This window comes from Equus caballus, chromosome 16 (assembly GCF_041296265.1).
Source record: "Equus caballus isolate H_3958 breed thoroughbred chromosome 16, TB-T2T, whole genome shotgun sequence".
NCBI classification, from domain to species: Eukaryota; Metazoa; Chordata; class Mammalia; order Perissodactyla; family Equidae; genus Equus; species Equus caballus.
This window is the reverse complement of record NC_091699.1, coordinates 52,196,898-52,220,997: the sequence shown is the minus strand read 5'-3', so window position 1 is coordinate 52,220,997 and position 24,100 is coordinate 52,196,898. Positions and strand designations below refer to the sequence as shown.

At 42.0% G+C, this 24,100-nt stretch overlaps 1 protein-coding gene across 2 annotated transcripts in view; it reads right to left on the bottom strand.

Annotated features, from left to right (window-relative positions):
* The window catches only part of LZTFL1 (leucine zipper transcription factor like 1), a 52,492-nt gene that overhangs the window by 13,534 nt on the left and 14,858 nt on the right, over positions 1-24,100 (bottom strand). Inside the window, exon 1 of one of the 2 annotated variants that reach the window (XM_001500724.5) lies at positions 3,357-4,294. The exons of the other annotated variant lie outside the window; for it this stretch is intronic. Coding sequence (XP_001500774.1) covers positions 3,357-3,359 — 3 coding nt within the window. The 5' untranslated portion in view covers positions 3,360-4,294. Of the gene's footprint in view, positions 1-3,356; positions 4,295-24,100 lie in introns of those variants that run through there. 2 annotated transcript variants of the gene reach the window in all.

Sequence of the window (24,100 nt, the reverse complement as noted above, 5' to 3'; positions counted from 1 at the left end):
ATCTAAACGACGTCGTGGAGCAGCACCAACCCACTTCTCTGAGATGAGCAGTGACATGGCTGTCCAGTGAGAGAGAAATCAACTCCAGTATTCTTTAAGCTACTGTTTTTGGATATCTATTAAAGCACCTTAACCTTACCCTACTTAATACAGCTTTAAAAAATCTATTTGCTTTTGAAATAGCCATTAATTGGTCTTGATTGTAAACCAGGTGAGAGCTTGACAATTCTGTGCTGGAGATTAATGAAGTTCTTTTTCATTTTGTAGCTATTCTGAAAATTAAAGAAGGAAATTGCAAAACTGAACATCTGATGTAGGGCTAAATGAGTCAGAATTACCTTTATTTTAGAATAACTCGGTCTCTCATAGCCTTCTTATGGGAGACAAAGGGCTAACTTCCTAGCCTCTTTGTCAGGCTTACCTCTCACGCTCAGCACACAGGGCTGTCTCCAGTACAGCGGAGGCCGACCCCAAGGTCCTCAGGCATGATCTCCCTCACCACAGCTTTTCCGCATCCACATCCTCACCTCCCCTCGGCAGTCTCAAGTTCCTTAGAACATAAGTCTATAAGGGCAGGACTTTGCCATTTCTGGTTCCCTGAGGAATCCCCAGGACTCCTCACAGTGCCTGGCACACAACAAACGTGTGCCCGACAAACGAACTTAAAGGGTAACTCACAACGAGGCAGATTTCCACCAGGCATTGAAAAACCAAAAACGGAACACCTACTTGAGAAACAATGTCATCTCTTACAGTCACATAAGTATGGGCAAAAATCTCCCACCACTTGCAAATATCTCAAAACAACGTCACAACTTGCTAAAAAAAATCCCCATAAACACAAATCCTCAATCATTCTTCATTGTTTATAGTACCCATTAAATCTGTACTCATAAGCCTTCCAAACTCCCCAAACTCTTTCTCTACCACTGTCTCCCAGGACTCTACTGTAAGAACACTTGACTTTCGTCAGACTGGTCTGCTCCTCAGCCTTGAAGCGTGACTTCACATTGCCCACCTAGACTGTCACTCCCTTTACCCCGATCGTGACTAAAAGTACCTCTCCATTCCTACTCCGGAATCGGAATCCTACCCAGTGGTATGCTGGTAAATGTTTAGCAACATGCTTTCTGGGGATGGGAGGTAGGATATAAAACTCTGATTTGTAGCCCGTGCTGATTTCCTTGGCATAAATACTCCCACCATGACTGATTTCAAGCCACCAACATAATATCACTGAACGCAGAGGTGAGAAGAAATGCACACAGTTGGCTCTCACCAGCCCGTACAAGCATGCTCTAGCTCATCACTGAATTCCTACCCATCCTTCAAGGCCAAACCTGTTTTACCTATTCTGTGAAGCCTCCCAAGATACCCTCAGTAATTCTACTCATGCCTTCCTCCAAAAACTGGCACATATCTCTGCTACTTATCTGGCACTACCACAGGCTGATTACTACCTTGTACTATCAGTTGTCTTTTTTTTTCCTCAGGTGTTGCTCCTCCAACTAGACTAAGCTCGTGAGGGTATGAATCACTTCTTACACCACACTGCTCCTAGTATAGTGCCTTAGGTAGAGTAAGTGGCCGATTCATATCCGTTAATTATTTTCTCTCCTCTCAAGAAGAATTAAGACTGTCCTAAGACCAAGAAAAAAAATTACTGAAACTGAGAAGGATGAACATTAGGACAAAAGACAGCAAAGTTCCTCTAAAATGGATGGGAGTGGAGAAAGGAGGCAGAAATGGGCCAGCTGAGTTCAGCAGCTCAGGAGATGGCATTCACAAACCTGTGCTTCCCCGTCTGCACACACGTACCCTCCATTTACACGCGCCAAATCATTCGAGAAATAAAGGAAGAGGTTGATGTGTGGGATAAGCAGACAGGCACTGGATTAAAAACCAAGTTTAAATCTAGCTATGCGACCATCTGTTACCAACTCACTTAACCTCATTGACACCAGTTTTGCCATCTGTTAAATGAGACAGGTAGATATGATGATCAGCTCTAAGATACTTAGAAACAATGGAGGCATCCAAATAGGGAAATCAGAATTTGTTTAAATTTTATGGCAGAAATATTCTATTAAAATAATAAAAAGAGCTAAAAACATAGAGCAAGAATCCTACCAGAGCATGGCCAAGTCAGTGTCCTGAAATTGTGCCATACACTGAGGGGGAGGGCAGAGTATAAGGAAATGTAATGATAAAAATGAGCACAACCTAATAAAACCTATCATATAATGAGTGTTTAATATTTTAACAGGTACTGTGCTATTTATTTTATATGCATTCTCATTTATCATTTTAACAACCTTAGCATAATTATTATTATCTGCATTTACTAATGAAGAACCTGAGCCTGACTCCAAAGCCTCAGTTGTTAAGCAAACTGACAGAAAGGAATGACAGAAGCTAGAATGGGAACAGATGTCAATTTTGGGGTAAGATTACCATCATCATTTTTTCCTCTTGTTCGTGATACTTTAGGGCAATCAAGAGAATGAGCGGGACCAGCTCTAAGCTCAAGAAGGGTAGGGAATGGTCTGTGGTGTGCACAGTTGTAACCTCAGCTGCAAGAGAGTGCTTGGAACACAGTGTGGGCTAAATAGGAATTCCGGTTGCTGAGGTATTTCAGTGGCCCATTTCGGTGGTGCCCCCAACCCTGGTTTCATCCCTTTTCCCGAACGCTTCAGCACTGCGCACTGTTCTAAGTACGGTTGCTATTTAAGTCGGCATGCTAAATCTGCTGGAGAGATAAATGGGATATGTTTCAGCAGACAAGAAAATGTGGCCTCTTTTGAACAGGCCAAAAGAAATGCCATCCAAGTTTCCTCAGCTGTAAAATGGGGGGCTTGGGTTCTTAAAGTCCCTCTCACATCAGAAAGCTGGATTCGATCACATTCTCCTCCCCGGCCCGTTAACACGTCATTGTTTATGCTGCCAAACGAGGTGGGGGTGGTGTGTGTGTGTGTGTAAAAACTTGGTTTTGGGGGAATCGAACGAGAATCCCGCCCTGCGCCTTCTGCTGGCAGCGAGCTCCCTCCAGCTCTCTCCACCAGCCACCTGCGAGGTGTGACTTGGCCCGGGCACTCCAGGCCGAGGCGAGGAATGAAGCGACGCGGCGGAGCGAAGCAGCTAGGAGAGGGCTTCACCTAGGATTATCCCGGAAGGGCTTCGGCCGAGGTTAACCGAGCCTCTGCATCCTGCGCAGCCTCCCCTTCTCAGGGAGGCCCAACAGCGGCCTCAGATCCGCTGCAGGCCACGCCATCATTCCGGGCCCCCGCTCCGTGTCTCCAGCCGCCGCCGCGGCCCTCTCCTCGGCGCGGTGCAGCGCCAGCGGGCCGGCTACTCACCATGGCGGCAGGCAGGCGTCAGCAGCCCAGGGGAGCGGGAGAACCCAGGCGGAGACTCGCCAGGCCCGGATCACCGAGGGCAGTCGGACCTGGAGGCTGGGGCGCCAGGGCACGTTGTTTAGAAGCCTCCGGTTGCTATTGGGAACGGAGGCACGTGACTCCGGAGCCATGCACTTTTATTGGTCCTCAAGATCACGCGACAGGAAGTGCAGTGTGACTGGCCGACCGCCGCATGCGCGTTGACTGCCAGAGCCAGGAAGTCCCGCCTTTTCGCGCCACGCTGTCTTTGGGGCCGGTCGCCGTTGCTAATGGCAACCAGAGGGCAGTGGCCGCTGGGGGCCCCCCAACCTCCAGCGCGCGGCGGAGTCGCGGAGTCTGGGTTGCTGCGAAGGGCTTGTCCCTCAATTCCCGCGCCTTGGCGGCCCAGAGGGCTGTGGCCTGGACGCTGACTCCCGACCTCTCACCAGTCTCACGTGGCATCAGCTGCGCGGGCCCCAGACTTATTTCTCTTCTCTCCGGGAGTTCCTTCTTGGCCTAGATAGGCCGCCAGCGCCAGCGCTGCCAGGTCCCTGGATAGAGCTTTGAATGATTCTCGCCTCACTCTGTCCCTTTTTCTCTGATATTCCTGGAAAAATCCCTAATATAGCACCTTTTCCCTTAAAAATAATTGCAAACGGAGTCGGTAAAAGAGAGGTGAATTTCAAACTGTTATGCCTAGAATCCCCAGGGAAGCTTGTGGAATAGATGCTTCCCTGGCCTCACCCCCAGAAATTCTGAATCAGGAAGTCTAACTTGGGTCCTTGGAAGCTGCAGTTTTTACTGACACTCCAGGAGTGATCACGGACCACTCTGAAAAACACTGTCCTAGAAGAGGCAAAGGTGGAGGAGGAGATAGATTATTCCGAATGCCGGGGGCTTGGCGCTGGATGGGTGAAAGCACAGGCGGTTAAGTGGGCATTTCAGCAGGCTCAGAGAACAGAAACACGAGCCAGATACAGTCACTGGGGAGGCAGCGAGAAGCTAAAAAGTGAGCTTAGCTCGATAGACACTGAAAAGGAGTACAGAGTGGGGAGCTTTCTGGGAATCTGGGAAACTTAAAACTGAGAAGAGAAATTTGGCGTTGGCCCCGACTCATGAACAGGTACCTAACTTAGATAAGGCTTTTTGGATTTTTGTTGATTTTGGCCGCTACGCAGTGCGACTTAAAGTGGATCACAATTGGGACCTAAAAGCCTAGAAAGGATTTTAGAGACCTGGTTCCACCTGTTTGGTTTATGGATGAAGAGACTGAAAGCCAAAGCCACGTGTGCAAGACCTCAGAGGGCTGCGTGCGGGCATCTGACCCTTAAGTCTGTGATGAAACTAATACAAATATGTTTTCAAGAGCAAAACCAGAAAGCAGGTGTGAACTATTCTGGGACACTGGGTCTTAAATCGTATTCTGGTTTCAAGAATTTCATTTTTCTTTTCATTTCTTGCCACATTCATTTTATTCAATGTAAATGATATGCAGAATTATGCACAAAGCTGAGGAGTTATCCGAAGAACTGAGCTCAATACTTTGTAAATTTGAAACTTTCATTGCCAGAACAAAGTGGTAGAAGATAAGTTCTGTAGAATAAAGCTAACTTATGAAGCGATGATGTCTTTAGAAAAGGAAGTACAGCAAGGAAAACCTGTTTGTCAGTTAAACGGTCAACACAGTAAAACGGAAATAATTTAAACGGATAATTTTTAATTCAGACAAAGTAAGAGCTGGAAGGAAATAGTGTTGTCAGATGAAGAAAGGCAGCTCAGAAGAGTAAATCGTCTTGCCCAGTAACAGAAGCACCAGGCCACGTCCGGGATCCAAACCTCATGATTATCGGCAAGAGTTTCTTGATGACTTAGTCCCACCCAAATAGAGCTGACAGGGCTTTCTCTTCCAAATTTATCCCCACCCTTCTGGATGTAAGGCCCCTCACCCTCTGTTTAGAGGAGCTTGTGAGTGTCCCATGACTGTTGAGAAGCAGAGGGACAAGGGGTAGTTCCTCAGTTTGCACTTGGCTCGGCAGAGTCTTGGGGCACAGTCGGGAGTCCTTCACTGGGATAATCCAGGGATGACAGGCAGGCAGCTGCCCTTGGAAGGATCTCAAGCCTCAGGGACGAGATCAGCTGAGAAGTCTCCCCTGTGTGTAGCCTGGAGCCCTCCCAGGCATGGAGGGATGGTCCTCAATGCTCCCCCCCAGCATCACTCCCTCCAAGCTCAGGTAAATTTCTACTTTCTGATGCCATCTCTCACATTTCTGTTCAGTGAGTGTTTGCGGACTTTGACCATAGTTGCCACTGTTTAGTGCCCACTGTGGACTAGACATATTCCATTCCAATAGTTAATCCTCACAACCTTTGGTTCTTTCTCACTACCAGACCTTTGCTGAATTCACATAAAGAGAAGGTCACTTTACTAGGTGTTGTGGATACAAGATGAAGGGATTTTGTAAACATTTTTAAGCCATTTAAGTAAACAAAGTTGTTCATCACTTTGCATTTCTAGGAATCTTAAGTGTATTTTCCCACAGTCAAACTCCTCGTTTGGTATTATTAATGCAGGGGGAGCAAAGCAGTGGGTGAATAATGTGAATATTTCATTTGTGAGTATGTTTGTGGCTTGGGATTTTTAAAGTTGTTCTGAAAAGCTGCATCAGCTAGTTATTTTAATTTAAAATTCTGTTTTAAATCTAAAATCTTCTGTTCCAAGGATTTTATAATATCACTGTTAGCCAATCTACCCAGCTGAGTTGAATATTGTTACATAAGCTGTCTAAACAGTGTCAGCAAATATGAACATGTATTTTGGTCTTACATTGATGAATTTGGCTCAGGAAAAGGCTGAACTTGTGCTTCAGGTTGTTTACTAGCTTGGGTTGATTACCAAAGTAAACAGCTCGAGCTGTGAGGGAGAACAGCTCCACCCTACTTTAGTAGTGAGCTATTTTTTTTTTTTTTAATCGCTGTGACAATTTTAAAAATGTATGTGTGTGTGTCAGTTTGGAAGGACTAGATGAGAGGCATACAGACAAGGCCATTATATATCTTTTAGCATAATTCAACATAAATAAAATGAGGATCAACTCTGTCCTTTTAGGTTATTACAAAATGAGACTCTTATGAGTTTATAAATTACCAGTCAACACTGGGAGCACTAGTTTCGGGGTGTTTACAATGAAGACGAGGAAAAAGGAGGAATGGGAGGTGATCATGGTCTCCTTAGCACTTTTGACAGATTCACTCATTCTGCCACTATTTACAGAGCCCGATTTGTGTGCAAGGTTCTGTGGCCAAGAGTGAGCATCTTGGGGGAGAAGGGGAAGGATTCAGGAGGCCCCACCTTCCCCTACTCTATAGATCTTTGTGTGAGGTTGAGGGGACTAAGGTGAAACTTTCCTTAAGTAAAAAGAGAAAATAACAAAGAAAATGATTGGGTGAAAAATAGCTCAGGCGGTGCACAGAAAAGGCAAGAACCTTGAAGGTGATATGGGAAAGAGGAAAGTTTGAGAAACACTGAACTGGTAGTAGGTGGGCAATGGTTAGGGGAAAATCATTTGGGGGGATTATCTTGAAGAAGGCAGAGCCTTTGGAGTATGGCTTCTCGCATGTAATACTACCAGGGTCCCCTCCAACTTCCCCCACCCTGCCCCGTTACAAGTAAGAAAGTAGCCAAGACTTTAAAATAAAGGGAAGGACCCAGGATTGAAAGTGTCTTTGTAGGAGCTGTGGCATTTGAGTGGGTCTCTAGTGAGCAGGAGGCTATTTTCAGTTCTTCTGCTGTTTGCTCCCTCAGTCGGTTGGTTTCACAATGCTCCAGTGATCGGCAGAGTACTGGAGGGTGCTGACAAATTTTATTAGTGAAATCACTATCACATGCATTAAAGGAGGTCAGGCAAGGAAGTGGTTCACCATAAAATACTACAACCCCCTTTAAGATTGTGTGGATGACAGTAATTTCTTAGCCCAAATGTAGATTAGTTTTACTGATAAATCTCCATACATTAAAACACCCCAAAGGAAACAAACACTAAAGTCATCAAAAAGTGAAGTCTACCTAAAAAAAGTTAGGAATTGGTTGTGAGAAGTACCTTCTTGTGAAGTACAAGAAGACTTTATTGTAAATATGGTGATGTCTGCCGAATGCTTATTCCACACGCTCGTGTGTACAAATGGGTTTGAGTTAGACCCACAAGCTCAGTCCTTCTGTGCAGCGATTGTTCATGGAAAACTGAATGCATGAAAGACACTATGGGAAGGGAACAATGAGCAAGATGTGATTTGTCCCTTTCAAACATGGCCTTATAATCGAGTCAAGGGAAAATGCAAGCTCGCAAAACAATCTCGAAGCAGACAATAAGTAGCATGGGAGTTCAGAGAAGGGAAAGGTCGCCTCTACTGAAGGTGGAGAGGAGACGTTCAGGAGAGTCTTCCCCACGGCAATGGAATTTGGGATAGGTTTTCAAAGGTGTGTGGAAGAGTTGTGGGTGGGCATGATGATTGTGAGGGAAAGAAGGTTGTCCTGAGCAAGGAACCAGAATTTTCATTAGGTGAGGCAGTAGAAGTGGCCAGAGATGTACATTTAGACATGTTTTTATTTCAAGGGTCAAATTTCAAAAAGAGGTATACAATGATGGAGTACCTGTACTAGTGTCTTATTCAGGAATGTGGGCCTTCCTAGATCTGTGATCTTTGCTAAATGTGTACCTGGACTACTGTCAATGTAAAGACGTTCACCAACTGCATCCCATCTTAGAAAATGGAAAACAGACTTAAATTTGCTGAGCAAGTTTTGCTTACAAAGGTGGGGTGGTAGTCCCTTTGGAAAGTCTGAATGGCCCAGTGTAAGCTGTCTTCATGAATGGAAGTTTTCTTAATGGGATGGTTAAATAGAACGAAGGCAAAAGGAAATATCACTCTTAGTCAGTTTGAGCTGTTTACCTTTCCTACTACTACATTTCAAGCTCCTTGAAGGAAGGAATCTTTATTATATGATCAACCTGAGCTCCCCCAGCAAGGGCTGGGCCGTAATAAGCTCTGAGCAATGCTTGAAGAACTGAATTGAAGATAAACAAGAACATTTCAGCAAACATTTGTGAATTCCTGCTGAGTTCCAGACACTGGTTTGTGGGTTGTTTTTGGCCCTGGGCATGCCTTCTCTTGGAAAGTGTATCATATGATGTCAAACACATTCAGCTATCCCTATTTCCCATGTTAAATGTAATTTCTGGATCGTTTATATAACTTTTATAATTATGAGTTTTTGAGAATAAATTGTTTAGTTCTTGTGACTTAATCTTTATGTTTTTATATAACTATGAGTTGAATGCTAGTTGATTAGTTGACTTAATATCACATTTTGAGATATCCCATAAAACAATTACTAATTTAGATTTTGTAGTTTTCTTTTCATATGGTGGGCCCACAATATTTTAGTGTATATTACAGTATATCTGAAATATTGTATTTCAGATGTCAAACATTTTATAGGCCTTAGGCCCTTCGTCTTAAATGCCTATTGGATGTTGGGAGAACAAGGATGATTGAAACAACGTCCCTGCTCTCAAGGTTTCTAACTCTGGAGAAGGAGAGACAGACCCATTAGAAGGTCATGTCCACATAATGTGGTCACCTTTGGGGAAACTAGAGAAGGGGCTCTTAGCTTAATCTAGGGCTTCAAGGAAAGCACTAGGGAAGATCCCTGAACTGAATCTTGAAGGGTTGTTAAGAGTCAGCTGGGAACGCAAGGTACAAAGGGCAGAGGGAACATAACAAACTGAAGCAGCCTGGCGTGAGCTTAAATATTAGGTTAGCATCTACTTTTAGGAGTTAATCTTGCCAAAAATGTCAACGCTTTGCTCAAAATGTTGGTGAATAAGTCACGAGTAGAAAAACAAACCACCTTTAAAGGGAAAAAATAACCCAACCCCACACTAAAAACCAAGGAGATATAAAGATAAGTCACACATCTGGTTTACTGCTACCACTGAGGCTAAGACATCCACCGAAGGCTCTGGTGATAACCTAAGGGGAGCATGTCTTTCCAGGAGTGGAGCGACTCTATTTGGCCCATACTTGATCAGCCTGCAAAGCTTACCCAGTACCGTCAAGTACAGCTAGAGAAAGGTGGTGGGGACAGCTTTGTTCAATCAACCACAAACAAACTTGTGCAAGATAAATTTGAACTGCTAATACTCACAGATTCAATACCTTTAGTAATTCAATTGGAGATAAAAGGTCCCTAATTGTTCTTATCTGATATAATTTGGTCTTATTTAAAAATAGTGAGACCTGAGTGTAAACCAGAAGACAAACCAAACTTTAATATCTGCATGTATAGAACAGAAATAATTTTTCATTTTAAGAGATTTAAAGTAAAGTATGAATTTCTACATTTGATTTTGTGTGAGAGAAACCATTAAAACCATGGGGTTAGTTTTCTACTAGGATCTCTGCTTGTATCCCCATAAGAAGGTTCTGTGTATGTTTGAGAGACTGTCCATATACCCAGTGTATTTTTTACTTAGAATTTAAAATGTATATCCATTTCTTCAAAATGGATATATATTTTTAAACTCTCTGTGATGTGAGTCATTATAGCTGTCATTTAATGCATCCTTACTGTATTTCAGTAACAAATGCTTCATGTTTAAAATGCAATATTTAATTTAATTCTCAAAACAACCCCACAAGATGAGTACTGTGATTACTCTTATTTTTGAAGGGACAAAATAGAGGCTTAGTGAGTGTAGGTAACTTTTGCAAGGTCATGTGGCTAGTTGCTAGAGCAGTGGGGAAAGATGCATATGTAGAGGCCAGCAGCCAGCTGCCTGGTCTCCCAGCCCCTACAGAATGGACAGGCTCAGTCATCTAACTCTCATAGCTCCTGGCAGCACAGCCATGGCGGGGCAGCAGTACACCTTCACCTGGAAGCTCCACATGGACCATTCCATCCTTCTAGCCATCTTCTGATGCCCTGATTCCCAAACTCGCTAATCCACATTCAATCCTTTCAGGGTCCCTAAATTGCTTGTTAGCAATCCTAATCAACACTTACCTTCTCCAGCTTCCTCCGTGCCTTGTGGAATATACATTCTATTGCTTGATGTCTTAAGAGCCTCCGCTTCTTCCTTGGACACTCCTTATCCAAGAGGGAGCTTCCTTCTTCCTACCACTCCTCCCCTCAATGCGCATACCCATGGTGGGACCGGTAGTCATCCTTCATAGTCACTTACTGACTCTTCCCTCAACCACTTTTGTCTCTAGTTACCCACTGCTGCCTGTCTTCCATCAACCATCTTCCACCAACTTCTGGATCATTCACTCATTCAAACATACTCATTGAGGCCTATGACTTCTGTCTTGCCATCCCTCATGATCACCCATCTAGCACCACTTTGTCTTGGCTCTGCCTGCTGCCGCCAGCAACCTTTAGCCCTATTTCACTTTAGCTCCATTGCACTGCTGAAATCTTAAACTCAGAAATGACCCTCTCTGATCATCACTGACTATCTGAACACTGCTTCAGCTCCTTCACTTTCCTTAAACTTTGCCTCTGACCTGATTGTGACCTAACTGTGACCTATTTTCTTCTGCTCCATCATCCCTTCTCCTTGAGTCACTGCTCTTGGTCCTCCACGTCGTCACTCAACCATGAGAAGTTTCTACTTCTCACCAGTTGACTCTCTGTTACAACACCAACTTGATCAATTGCAACCTTAAATCCATCCAGCCATCCATTTTTTCGGTCTTGCTCCCAAGCCAGAAAAGTCACATAATGAACTGTATTGGCTTCATAAAAACTTTTTGAATTTTTTTTTCTATTTTCTCTGAGCTTCACAGCTGCCTAGACATTCAGGGTCAGCTCCTGTTCCACTTCATCCAAGTGGCTGTCTCCTAAAGTTTTCCTAGTCCTCAAGCATTCATCCTTCTTCCTCCTCTTCAATCCCAACAGATGATTCCCCTTCTGCTTTTTTAGGATAAGCTCCCTTGATGCTCCTGCATTTCTGCTCAAAGTGAGTCCTTTCATCATAAGTGAGGAAATACTTAAAGATTATTAACACCCAGTATTGCCTAGGGCACGAGGAGAAAGACCTTAACAATGTAGCTAGGAGGATAAAGTGGTATGGCTTTTTTGGAGGACAAACTGGAAATTAGTTTCAAAACTGAAAAGGCACACACCCTTTGGCCCAGTGATTTGTCTTCACTCGTCAGAATTTATTTAAGAAAAAAAAGAGCGCAAAGAAGTGTGTACAGAGATGTTTACTGTGGCTTTGAGTGGTGAAAATCTTGAGATAGTTTAAATGTTTCTCTTTTGGGGGAATGACTAAATAGATTATGCTGCAATAAAGTGGAATTTTCTGCAGCTGTCAAAAGGAACAAAGAAAACTCCATGTGCATTTACATAGAAAGATGTCCATAATATATAATAAAATGACAAATCAAGTCGGAGAATAGTAGTCATAGTAAGACGGCACTTACTTACTTAGAAATGCACATACAGACAAATTCAGAAAGGCAAAGCAATAAATTTCTTTACCCGGATCCAGGCAGGGGTAATAGATGGCAACAGGCAGGGTTGGTGGGGGGATGGATTTCTATATGTGTCTGTAATTTGAATTTCGTTATTAAGCGGGCACTACTTCTGTAATTTAACGATAGAAAGAGAAAATAAAAGCCGATATGAAAACACCCTTTGTTACATTTGCCATTGTTTTATGTGGTCACCACAATCAAGGCACTGTCCTTCTAAGGGCCGGGCCTCATTTCTGTTCTCTTTAAATAAGAAATGGGGCAGAAATTTCAGGTCACCCAGAGACCTGGATGGAGACTACCCAAGGGAACATCCCCTTTCCTCTTTATTCTTCACTCCGAACGCTGCTGCCAGCATTCAGATGTTTTCACTTTGCTTGCAGCCCTCTGTTGTTAGCTCGCTTCCTTTTTCTCCAGATGGCCGAACAGACCCAGGCCTTCCCCGCTGGAGATGGGGTGGGTGGAGCCAATGGGAGGACTTTGCTTGTTTGCGATTGTTTCCTAATCCCGTTCCTGACCTCTGTTTGAGTGAGCAGGAATGCTTGGCCTTGGTGAGGTCCTGTCAAAATTTCTATCCGATCTGAATTAGGTTCACTGGGCAGGTCCGATGCTGATATTTTAGCAAAATTAAACGGGAAGCTGGCATATGTTTTTGGTCACAAAAATACATCACACGGGAACCTTACACGCATTAGGCTAATTTTCTTTACTGCATTATGGGGCGTCTTTTATGGGAAAGGTGTCTATCAATTTTGGTGTGACTTACTCTGAGAACAATGATTATCACAGTTTATTATTGCCACCTTCCTTCCAGAAATAGAGGACAACATTATTAAACGGATGGTAAGTATCTTGGGGACTACACAGAGACTCTAGGTTCCTGTCTTATCTCTTAGACACCCCTGTCCCTTCTTCTCCTTGTCCTACTGATTCTCAGGAGGAACTCTTGTCCAGGGCCAGCTATGACCCCATCCAAGCCCTTCCACCTCTGCTGGGACCCGACTCCATTACTTATCCCTTCAGACATTTTTTTTAGCTCTTATATCTTCATTTTCTTCCTCTCTTTGATCCTTCCTCAGTTAAAATCATGCTCAAGTCTCCTCCACATTAAAAACGAAAGAGAACTATGACAAATATTAACCCCAAACCAGCCCTGCCTTTGTCCAAATGTTTCCTATAATTGGCTGCCCTAACTTTGTCCTTCTCTCTATCGCTGAACTCCTTGAGAGAGTGCTCCCTGTTGACTGCTCACACTTCACCTGTCAGTTACCCCACAGTCTGGCACTTTCCTTCTCCTCCCTGCTGAAACAGACTTCTCAAAGCCATCAAGTGGTCTGGTTGCTAAATCTAATACCGCATCTCAGTCAGCCTTGCAGCATCTCACAGGATGAACCACCTCCTTCATGACACCTTCCTGGGCTTTTGCTACTCTGCTCTCTCCTTTCTGTCCCTTCCCACTCTCCATGGTTGATTGCTGTTCTGCCCACCCCTGAAAACTGGTGTCCCTTCAAAGTCTCTCCTCAGCTGCTTTGTCTTACCACTGTACTCTCCTTATCTGTGTAATTTCATTCATTCCCAGGGTTTCATCTGTCACATATGAGGATGACCACTAAATCTGCATCTTCAAGGGGCCAGCCCTGTGGCCGAGTGGTTGGAGTTCAATGGGTTCGTGGGTTCGGATCGTGGGCATGACCTACACCACTTGTCAGTCATGTTGTGGCAGCATCCTACATACAAAGTAGAAGATTGGCAGAGATGTTAGCTCAGGGCTAATCCTCCTCAGACAAAAAAAACCCCAAAAAACAAAAAAGGAAATTTGTCAACAGATGTTTGCGTAGGGCAAATCTTCCTCAGGGGGAAAAAAATCTACACCTTCAAGCCATGCTTCTCACTTGCATACCCAACTAATATTTCTAGGAGATTTCTGGTTTTCTCCAATTGGGTGTCCCCAAAGCTACTTAAATTCAACATATGCAAGGAGAACTGATAATCCACCAGTCTGTCTTGGTCCCATTCTATCACCAATCCTTCTATCGCCATCCACCAATAAGATGATCAGGGTCCTCCATGAGTTCTCCTTTCTCTCCTGCTGGTTTTGGTTATCTTGGGATTACATCTCCTGAAATAGCTTTCAAAATCACCACTCCCCTCTTCTTCATTCTAATATTTTCTCCCTGATCCCATTCCTCCTAACTGGAATAATAATAAAAAAATGCAATATCAACAGCAAACAAGCCATAATTCTGACGTGTCTAAAGCACTTGTCAATTTACAGAGCTTTCTCTTACTGGAGTTTAAACTAGCTTCATGGAAAATTGCAGAATTTTGGGTGGGTGGGTCCAAATTGTTGGATATTCTCCTCCTTCCCCATGAAATGAGAGTTCAAAATAAAAATGTAATTGTATCCTGGAAAATCAAAGTGATGGTTCTTGCACACCTGACTTTGTGAATTGAGAAGTATATCAATTACACCAACCTGTAAGTTAATCAAGCCAACAAAATTGCCCAGTGGGCTAAAACTCATATTTAAATATTTAAAGTGAAAGTTAAAAAAACCCAACCCTGCTAGAGATGTTATTGCGCAAATAGGCTGAAAGGCTATTTGATTTTAGTTTTCATTTCTGACATGTAAAAAACAGTGTTTTGTGATTTTTTCAAATTGGTTAATCATAATGATCGTTTTACCAAGGAACTGCTGTTTTAAAAAAAATTCTTTTCAGTTTCATGGAGGAATAATTGGCATACATCACGATACAAGCTTAAGGCATGCAGCGTGATGGTTTGATTTACATATATTGTAAGATAATTGACACAATAGGTTCAGTTAATGCCCACTAATTTTGCATTTTTCTTATGAAATGGATTAAATTAATGTGCCATAATTTTTTTTTAAAAGCCTGTCCAGGGATCTCACACTTTTACGCACTCAATTTTCAGGAAAAAAATACCAGCTAATTTTTGTCCATTTCCAAGAATAAGTATATGAATAGCAGACTAAAAATAAACGCTACTGTATTTGGCTCTTTTACCAACTCTCAGAGTGTGTTGCCAAGAAAAAAACACCTGATGTTTCACAATAAAATTACTTTGTGTTGCTCTTCTGTACTCTGAAAGATCCCATGAGACTTGTGCTTGTAAGTACTTTAGCCAAATATGAATTAGCCCTTCAACATCACCTCCAAAGTCAAGGGACCATCTGGGGGACTCTAGTGTACAGGACCACTGGGGTATACACATGGTGACAGAGAATTATTCAAAGTGACAGGTGAACCAAATAATACACTTGTTTACATTTTCACCTAGTGTTATGGAGATAACTTATTAATACCACTAATATGTTTTTTTTTGTCCTTCATTAAAGTTAAAATCAGATGCCATATTTTGTAAACTGTACTTACATGCTATGTATACTATAATAACAAAAACTAAAAAAAAAATCTTAATTTAAAACAATTAAAAATCAAAGCGAATGGAGAGGAGAAGCTATAGACACGATGGCATTGAAAGTGCCTTTGTCTAGATCCGAAGGAAAAGGACAGCAAACTTTGTTAAATCTGGACTCCTATTTTATCTCATCGCCAAAAACTTGACTGTCTTTACTAAAAGAGCAAATAGTTTCCCTGTAACGTCATCACTGAAAAAATAATTCTAAGAATTGTTGATTTGAATCTTGAGGTTGCAAATATGTGTTCTGGGATGTTTACTATGGAAATCGGTGTTTGCTCACAAAGTTACAAATCGTGGTTTTCCGAGGTGGTTGGTTTGCTTCACCAAACTTGTGACAAACCCACTGACTGGCCTCTAGCAAGCTCTCCGAGAGAGAGGGATGCACTCGGAGGTACTGCTCCTTGTAAGAGTTATTTTACAGGAAAAAGTAAAAATGGCTCTAAGAGTTGAACTTAAAAAGAAAATGCAAGATCTTGCTTCTCTGGACAGTGCGAGTTAATGACGCAACACGCGGGGCAGAAATAGGAACTATTCTCTTCCTGTACTTTTTAAAAATTTGCTAGGCAGAGATAGTTTTTCAACTTTTAATTAACCTAAAATTCTCGTGTACATTTTCTACTTCGCTCACACCCATCAGAAGGTTGTCTTTGCTCTCTGGGCCTCTAATTTATGCTGGTACTTTTATCTTTCACCACCAAAAAATACCAATGGACTAGTTCTCATTTTCAGAGGGCAAAAAGTAATAAATGAATGAATGTGGATCTTTCACAAAGAACAGTACATGCGGTACCTATTAAATAACATAAAGAATTGAAATAAAATTCACTTCCTTTGCGAAAAATAAGAATTTTGGAAACTTGAAATAGAATGATATATTAATTATATACTGGTCACAGAAAATGGCTCTAATAGTCTCTAATGATCACAGCATGATGAATAGCCACTGTTATTTTAGAGGCAAAAAATAAAGATCTAATGTAGATTTTAAAATTTTCACCTACAAGTAATAATTTATTCAAGAAACTGTGCCAAGAGAATGGAAGAAGAGTGTGTGTACATGAGTGTATGTGTGCGCATGTATGTGTGTGCATATGCATGTGGCTATGTGCATGGGCATGTCTATGTGTGTACAAGTGTATGGGCATGTGTGAATGGTTGCATGTGTGTATGTGTATATGCATGTGCACGAATGTGTGTGTGTGTGTTTTTGAAGAGCAGAAATGAAAAAGGAAAGGACTTTGCAATCCTAAGGTAATTCAGATGGTGGATGGGCATTTATCACGAGCTTATCTTAATAAATGCTTTTTGTAGGTGACGAGAACAGTAGCATCAGCAAACTCAAATAATCTACTTTTCAATAATTCTCTTAGGCAGGCAAAGAACTTCTTTGCCTGAAATTAATCTTTTATTATTTTAGATTTTGTCAAAATACTTAGGCCAGGCTCATCTGTTTCAGTAAAAGTTCACTATGAGACTTTCCGTGCACATGGAACATACAAGTCATGTTGAAAATGGATCACAAAGGCCTGATAAAGCTCTAGGGGGGCTGTGGACCGTAGGTCTCTGGTCTCGTAAAGGCTGGCACAACAAGGAAACTCAGCTCGAGAGGTTTACGTAATAGATACGGAGTAGCTGAGCTAGTTACAACACGCGAAGCAGTTTCATCTTTTCCCACCTTAATTTTAAAAACCACTTTTTTTCCTGCTGCCAGGAGATTTTCAGCTTAAATGACCCCCTGCCCCCCAACTTCTGGTCCAGTTCATTGCCAAAAGTTTACTGCTTGGCTGTCATTTGAGCGTATTTCTTCTGGGTCTTTTATTTGGGGTTATTTTTTAGAGAAGATAAGAAACAAAATGCGCCACTATTCAGCACAGGGTCCAAGTACTGGCCTGGCAGGAACGAGCTTCAGGCAGAGAGGCGGCTGCATTTCCGGGAAACCAGAGAGAGGCTGGGGGTAGCATTTATTCCAAACCCGCTTCATCTCAGTACAGATACCCCTTGCGGGTATTGTAGTTATTCTGAAAGAATGCAAAGAAGCAAAAAGGGAAAAAAAAAACAACCCTTCAGAGATCAAAACTTCAGAGGGCAAAAGTTCAAGGGAAGATTTATTTTTAATGTTAAAAGGGAAGATGGCTTGTGAGCAAAATCAAGAACACTGATTAAAATGCAAAAGCTCAGAAAGCCCAGAAGTGCTATTTGGTTTGCTGAGTGTTTGTTTTTTCTGAGCCAGAAGCCAGTCAAACACATCTGCCTTAATTCCTGAAAGGTCTGTCCAACTGGCTCTAGTCTCAGATAAAAACCGTTTACTACAGCTCCAACACGTGCAGAGGAGGGGGCAGAGGCTATTTTAAAAAGTCCTGTGAGTAGGTTGACCCTCCCAATGAGTGAATTGTATTTGCAAAGGGGTGTGTGTGTGTGTTGTCAAGCCTGCTTATTTGCAGATACACGCAGATGAGTAAGACCCTAGGTGAGATGGTAACCCAGCGCTACTGGATTTTCTTACAAGCTGCAGCATACGACTGATTGAAGTCTACCCCTTTCTCAGGCTTCACCAACTACACCTCTCCGTGGAACTTAGGGGAAGAATTTACTCACTTTCTACCTAAAAAGGAAATCTATTTGTAGAAGCTAAAAGCTGTGAGGGACATTCATATCATTTATTAGAAACCCATCTTGGAGGCAACTGAGATCCAAAACAGCCATGTGGCTTGCTAAGGTACCAAGCCACCATCAAAGCATCGTGTTTCCTATCTGGCAGTTATTATCAGTTTCATTTCTTTCTTTCTTTTCTTTCTTTTTTTTTTTTTTTTTGTGAGGAAGATTGTCCCTGAGCTAACATCTGTTGCCAATCTTCCTCTTTTTGCTTGAGGAAGATTGTCCCTGAGCTAACATCCATGCCAATCTTCCTCTAGTTTGTATGTGGGATGCCATCACAGCATGGCTTGATGAGCGGTGTATAGGTCCAGACCCAGAATCCGAACCTGCGAACCCCAGGCCACTGAAGTGGAGTGCGTGAACTTAACTGCTATACCACTGGGTAGGCCCCAGCATTATCATTTTATGGAGTTCATTTTTCCTGAAAGAATAAAAATTATTTATACCCAGTTAAGGACTTTTCATAATCAAGTTCATTTATTTGTTCATCAAATGTATATTGAGACTTGATAGATATATATGTCAGGCACTGTCTTAGGCTCTGGGGGTCACACTGGTGAGGAAAACAGATACGGTCTCTGCTCTTGTGAGGTAAAGTGAGTCTTACAACTGTGTGAATTGGTTCTAAAATTCTGTTCTTCCTTTGGAGAAACTTACAGATGACTTGCAGCCTGTGCATCCTCCATTTGGAACTGCTGGGACGTGTGCAGCAGCCTGGGGGAACGCTCCAGCCTTTGCTGAAGGAGAACGAAGCACCGTCATGCACCGGGTGAGGAGCAGAGATGTGGTGGCCTCTCTGCAGACGGATCTGCTCCCCAGAGAAGGGGCCAGGAGTGACACAGAACAGCACAATCAAAACGCAGACCTGCAGACCATGGAGGGTGTTGAGGAGAGGGGATTCTGCATACATGCCCCCCTCAACAGTTATTTTAACAACAACAACAACAACAACAATGCCTGGTCTCCGCATCATTTCTCCCACAAACCGTGGTGGGGAAACCATGATGGACTGAGGGGGCCGTCTGAGACTGGGCTCTGATGCTCTTGTTTCTACTATCTGTTATGTGAGGAAGAAAGAGAGCTTAGACTGGGTTCTTGCTGCACGTTAAGAAAAAAAATTTAAGTTGCCTATTGTGGCTTGGAAGCATCTTCAAGCATGGGTCAATCAACTAGCTCTTGACCTTGAATATGGGTACATCCATGCTGCATTAGTAGCAACACATCTAAACTGCTGGCAGTCAGTGAGCATAACCAGCACAGCTTGCAGCCTTCGTTCAGGTGCATGTTTGGAATTCTCCCACATGGTGAAGATGAGGAGAGAACACGAATGAGAATGAGAATGATAACAATAATGTATTAGATTATCTTGCTGTTGTTCTCTTAGAAAGTAGTGCTTCCTCTTTCCAATGTGTGAAGGCTATATTTAGAACCACTCTTGTTTTGAAACTTGGTTTTAAATTAAACTCAGTTTTGGCTGCGTTGGGTTCTGATGAAAACAGTATTATCATGGGAGCCAAGAAAAATTCAGTAAAAACACATCCATTGAATATATGAAAAGTTATGAGTCTATAATGATATTCAAAAAGGAGAAAGTCAGAAGAAACTCCTTTGAGGCTGCTAGTACCAATTCTTTATTTGGAAACTGTGTAATTAAAGAGAAAATACATTTACTGTCTTTCCAGTAGGAACTTTATTTCAGGGTAACCAAATAGCTCCAGTTGATGAGATAAAATTATTTAACAGAAGAATGCCAGCTAGATGTAGAAGGATGATAGAAAATCATAATCTAGGGGCTGACCCAGTGGTGTAGTGGTTAAGTTCACACACTGTACTTTGGCGGCCCAGGGTTTGTGGGTTTGGATCTTGGGTGTGGACCTGCACACCGCTCATCAAGCCATGCTGTGGTGGGATCCCACATACAAAATAGAGGAAGGTTGGCACAGATGTTAGCTCAGGGACAATCTTCCTTACACACAAAAAAGAAAATCATAATCTTGCAATTCCAATGAGAATGCAGACCCAAGAAAGGACTACCAACTTGTGTTAAAGATATTAGGTGAATGGTCAATGGGACCTGGACATTCATATGGAACCAAAGTAACACCACAACGATATGGTTCTGGTCATCAGGAGAAAAACATAATTGTACAACAGATGGATCAGACTGCCATCACCCTAACCCTAATGGCTGATCTTAGCCTCAGAAATGATGGGACAACCAGATATTACACGTCTTCAGGTGTCATGCCTTCTGGTGTCACAGCATCACCTGAGATGCAGTCTAACCAAAGATATTTACCTGGGATCTAATCAACCTGTAGATGTAACTTCTGGAAAATACATGGGAGAGAGGAACAAGAAAAATGATACCACGAGGCAGGGGGGTTTTATACGTCTAGTGGCTACAATAAGAAGATTCCATGAAGGAAGAGACTAGAGGCTAGAATAAAAGACACTGAGGGCATGTAACAACCAGGTGCAAGGAGTGGTCTGGGACTGGTTCCTGGTTTGGACAAAAAGGCTATAAAGGACATTTTGAGGAACATTTGGGGAATTTGACTCTATACTGGCTATTAGATGATGTTAAAGAATGATTATTAATTTTAGGTATGATAGTGTTATTTTTTGCCACATAGGGAAGTGTTACTTTTTAGAAATGCATTTTGAGGTATTTAAGGATAATGTCATGATGTCTCCAATTTATTCTTTGCAGATGACACACAGTGGGATGTTCTGTGTGAAATAGACTGTGTCATTCATGTCCCCTATGGAATGGCTGAACATACCTAGACTTTTAACCAACCACACTTTCAGAGATTAGGAAGTAAAGTGTAATTATTAGATTATACATGTGTAATTATCAGTAATGTGCTATCAGATATGAGTAAAAATTCTGTACATTTTCTAAAGATTAAAGTCTTTAAAGTGAGTAAAGTGAAAAAGAGTAGCAGAAAACAGTTCAAAATAATGGGGCAGGCATTACCATAAGACAATAAGTAAAAAAAAATTCAAGACCTGATAACTAACTTAATTTTAATATTGCCACCAGAATCTAATTTCCACTGATCACAATTTATGATTTTTATAACTTTTCTTCGCTAAGTACTACTCAAAATCTTCGTCTACTAGTAAAAATTGATCCACTATAACGGAATAGTTAGATAAATTATGGTATGTCCATATCTGAAATATTGTGAAGTCATTAACAGATGAGATTTGGATTTAATTTAACTTTTGGATTAATATTTAATAACATGAAAACATGTTTATGGTATAATGTTAAGTGCAGGATATATAATGGTCTCACATATGGTCCCAATTTTATGTAACTGTAAATGATTTAGCCCCCAGAGAATGGCTGAGAGAGGGATAAGGAGGTGCCATCTAACGCAGTCCCGGTAGCTTTGTGACCGCCAAAAGAAAATAAGAGGAAAAACACGGTAGAGGAGACAGCAGAAAATTGTAGAGCTCTCCAGGCATGGATTATATCATTGTCTGTTTTAAACAAGAGAGTAGTTTCTCTCTCCATATTGGGTAGATGTGGTAAATTTTCTGACATGATAAAAAGAAACCTCTAATTTTATTCCCCTCCAAAACTGAAAGTTGAAGAGTTGAAGCCCTTTTGCCCTTTTCAGAATGACTAAACTGCATGAGCCTCCTCACCAAGTGCCGGAGCAGACGGTAGACCGGAAAAGGCAGTTCTGCTCCCAGAGACATGGGAGAGGCACACACGGAACGTGATGGCAGAGCCGTGTAAACCTTATGGTCGCCCATCACATTGTCATGGAATATTGTCTCCCTCTCTGGAAGGGCGGTCGAGCCTGTGGTGCGACCAGGAGCCTGGGATCAACCGAAGGAAATGCGATCCTTTCTCATGGGCAGCATTTCCTCAGTGAGGGGGAGAACAAGGACCTTCATCAAGTGTCATGTTAATTTAAAATTTTGAAGAAAGCTGCTTCTTCATGGGATGGGTAAATAAAATTCTAACCATGTTAAACATCACTTTCTCCCCTGATTATTGAAGTAGGATACTCAGCAGCAGTTCAGGAGGTGGGGGTAGAGCTCCAGGCAAGGCAAGCTCTCCAGGTCTCACTGTGCAGAGAGTAAGCCAGAGCCAGAGGCATCACAGAACCCGACGTACAGACACGCACATGCATGTGCATGCAAACACACACATGTGCACACACATGCAAAGGAAAGCCTCTGGATGAACACACACCAAACGTTTAATAATAAATATGTATGAGGAACTAGGAAAGGAACGGAAGAAAATGAAACTTTAGCTTTTCTTACTCTATGTATTGCCTAATTTTTCGTATTTTCTTTTTACAGCAGCAAATATTCATTTATTTTATGTAACTTTTAAAAAGAAGGCAATATGAACTCACACACTCCTGGTAGAAATGTAAAAACAATAGTTACTTGAAAACGGTTTGGCAGTTCCTTAAAAATTAAACTTAGAGTGACCACATGACCCAGCCATTCCACTCCAAGGTGTTTACCTAAGAGAAAAAGAAATACATGTGTGTGTAAAGGCATGGATGTTTGGAGAAGCATTATTTGTAATAGCCAAAAGCTGAAAGCAACCAAAATGTTCACCAGATGCAGAACGGTAACAGACTGTGGGACAGCCAGATAATTACTCAGCAATAATAAGGAACAACTATTGATACACACAACAACTTGGGTGAATCTCAAAATAGTGATGCTGAGTGAAAGAAGCCAAATAAAAAAGAGTACATGGTATATATTTCAATTTATATAAAATTCTAGAAATGCAAACCAAACTACAGGGACAGAAAGCAAATTGGTGGTTGAATGGGGAGTAGAGGTAGGGGGAGAGGAAAGGATTACAAAGGGGCACAGGAAGCTTCTGGAGGTGATGGCTATGCTCACTATGGTCACTGTTGTGATGTCTCACTGCTGTGTACTGTATCGAAGTTTATCCAGTTGCATGTTTTAATAGGCATGGTTCATTGTGCACCAATTATACCTCAATGAATCTGTGGGAAAAAAAGTAATACATGTTTATTATAGAAAATTTGGAAATTCCGTACGAATGAAGAAGAAAAATAAATAGCACCTTTACTCCCTTGAGAGACCACTGCTGACATTTTGGGGTCTTTTTCTTCCAAGAAGTTTTCATACCCACCAGCCTGTATGTTCTACAAGGACAAGTCTGCCAGATGTGCCGGCTGTATTCCCAGCCCTCTGCCAGAAAAGCAAGTGCTCCGTAACTATTTTGAATCAATAAATGAATGTGTAAATACCATACCCTCTTTATTGCATATTATGTCATTAGAATTTTTCATGTCACTAAAAATTCTTTGAAAATATATTTGTGGCTGCACACCCTTCCACTGTCTGGATCTACAGTAATTGATTTTAGACTTGGTTGTTTACAATTTTTTAATATAATCAATAGCACCGTGATATTCAGCTTTGTGTATAAACCCTTGGGTATATCATGGAAGACTTGTGGCTATGACCGGGCAATTCCAAAACAATGAATGGATCCAATTAAGCAGGTTAACAACTTAATTTTACATCGTGCAGATAAAAATAAGATAGTTAAATTTTCCATCATTTAAATCCATTTGTTAATTAACTTCTCTTTCCCTCAGTTTCCTCTTTTGTAAAATGGGAGTAATAGTAGTCTCCACATCTCAAGGTGGTGGTGAGGATTAATGGAGACAATGCCAAAGGAGAACTTGCAACATCCTGGGCAGGGAGCAAATTGTAATGACGGGTACTTATGGGCCATTCTTGTGCCAGAATTGCCCATGGCTCCCTCTAAATTCCCTCAATTCAAAAACCTTTTCTTGTGATCTGCCAGTTTGAATCTATGCGTCGGCCTGGCTTGAAGAATCTTTTGAGTGGGTTGGAATTAAATACTAAGCACTGGGGTTTACATTGTTCCTAGTTAAACCTCCTTAGAATACTCATCAGAGCCAAAGATAAATGTTGGCCCAATGGAGTGGATTCCAAGTTCTGGCCCTGGATAGTTCTGGTGATCAGAAGGATTCAGAGGAGCAATTTTCTCTCCAGTGGATTTTCCCCAGCTTTCTGCTGAATTTCAGGGTTGA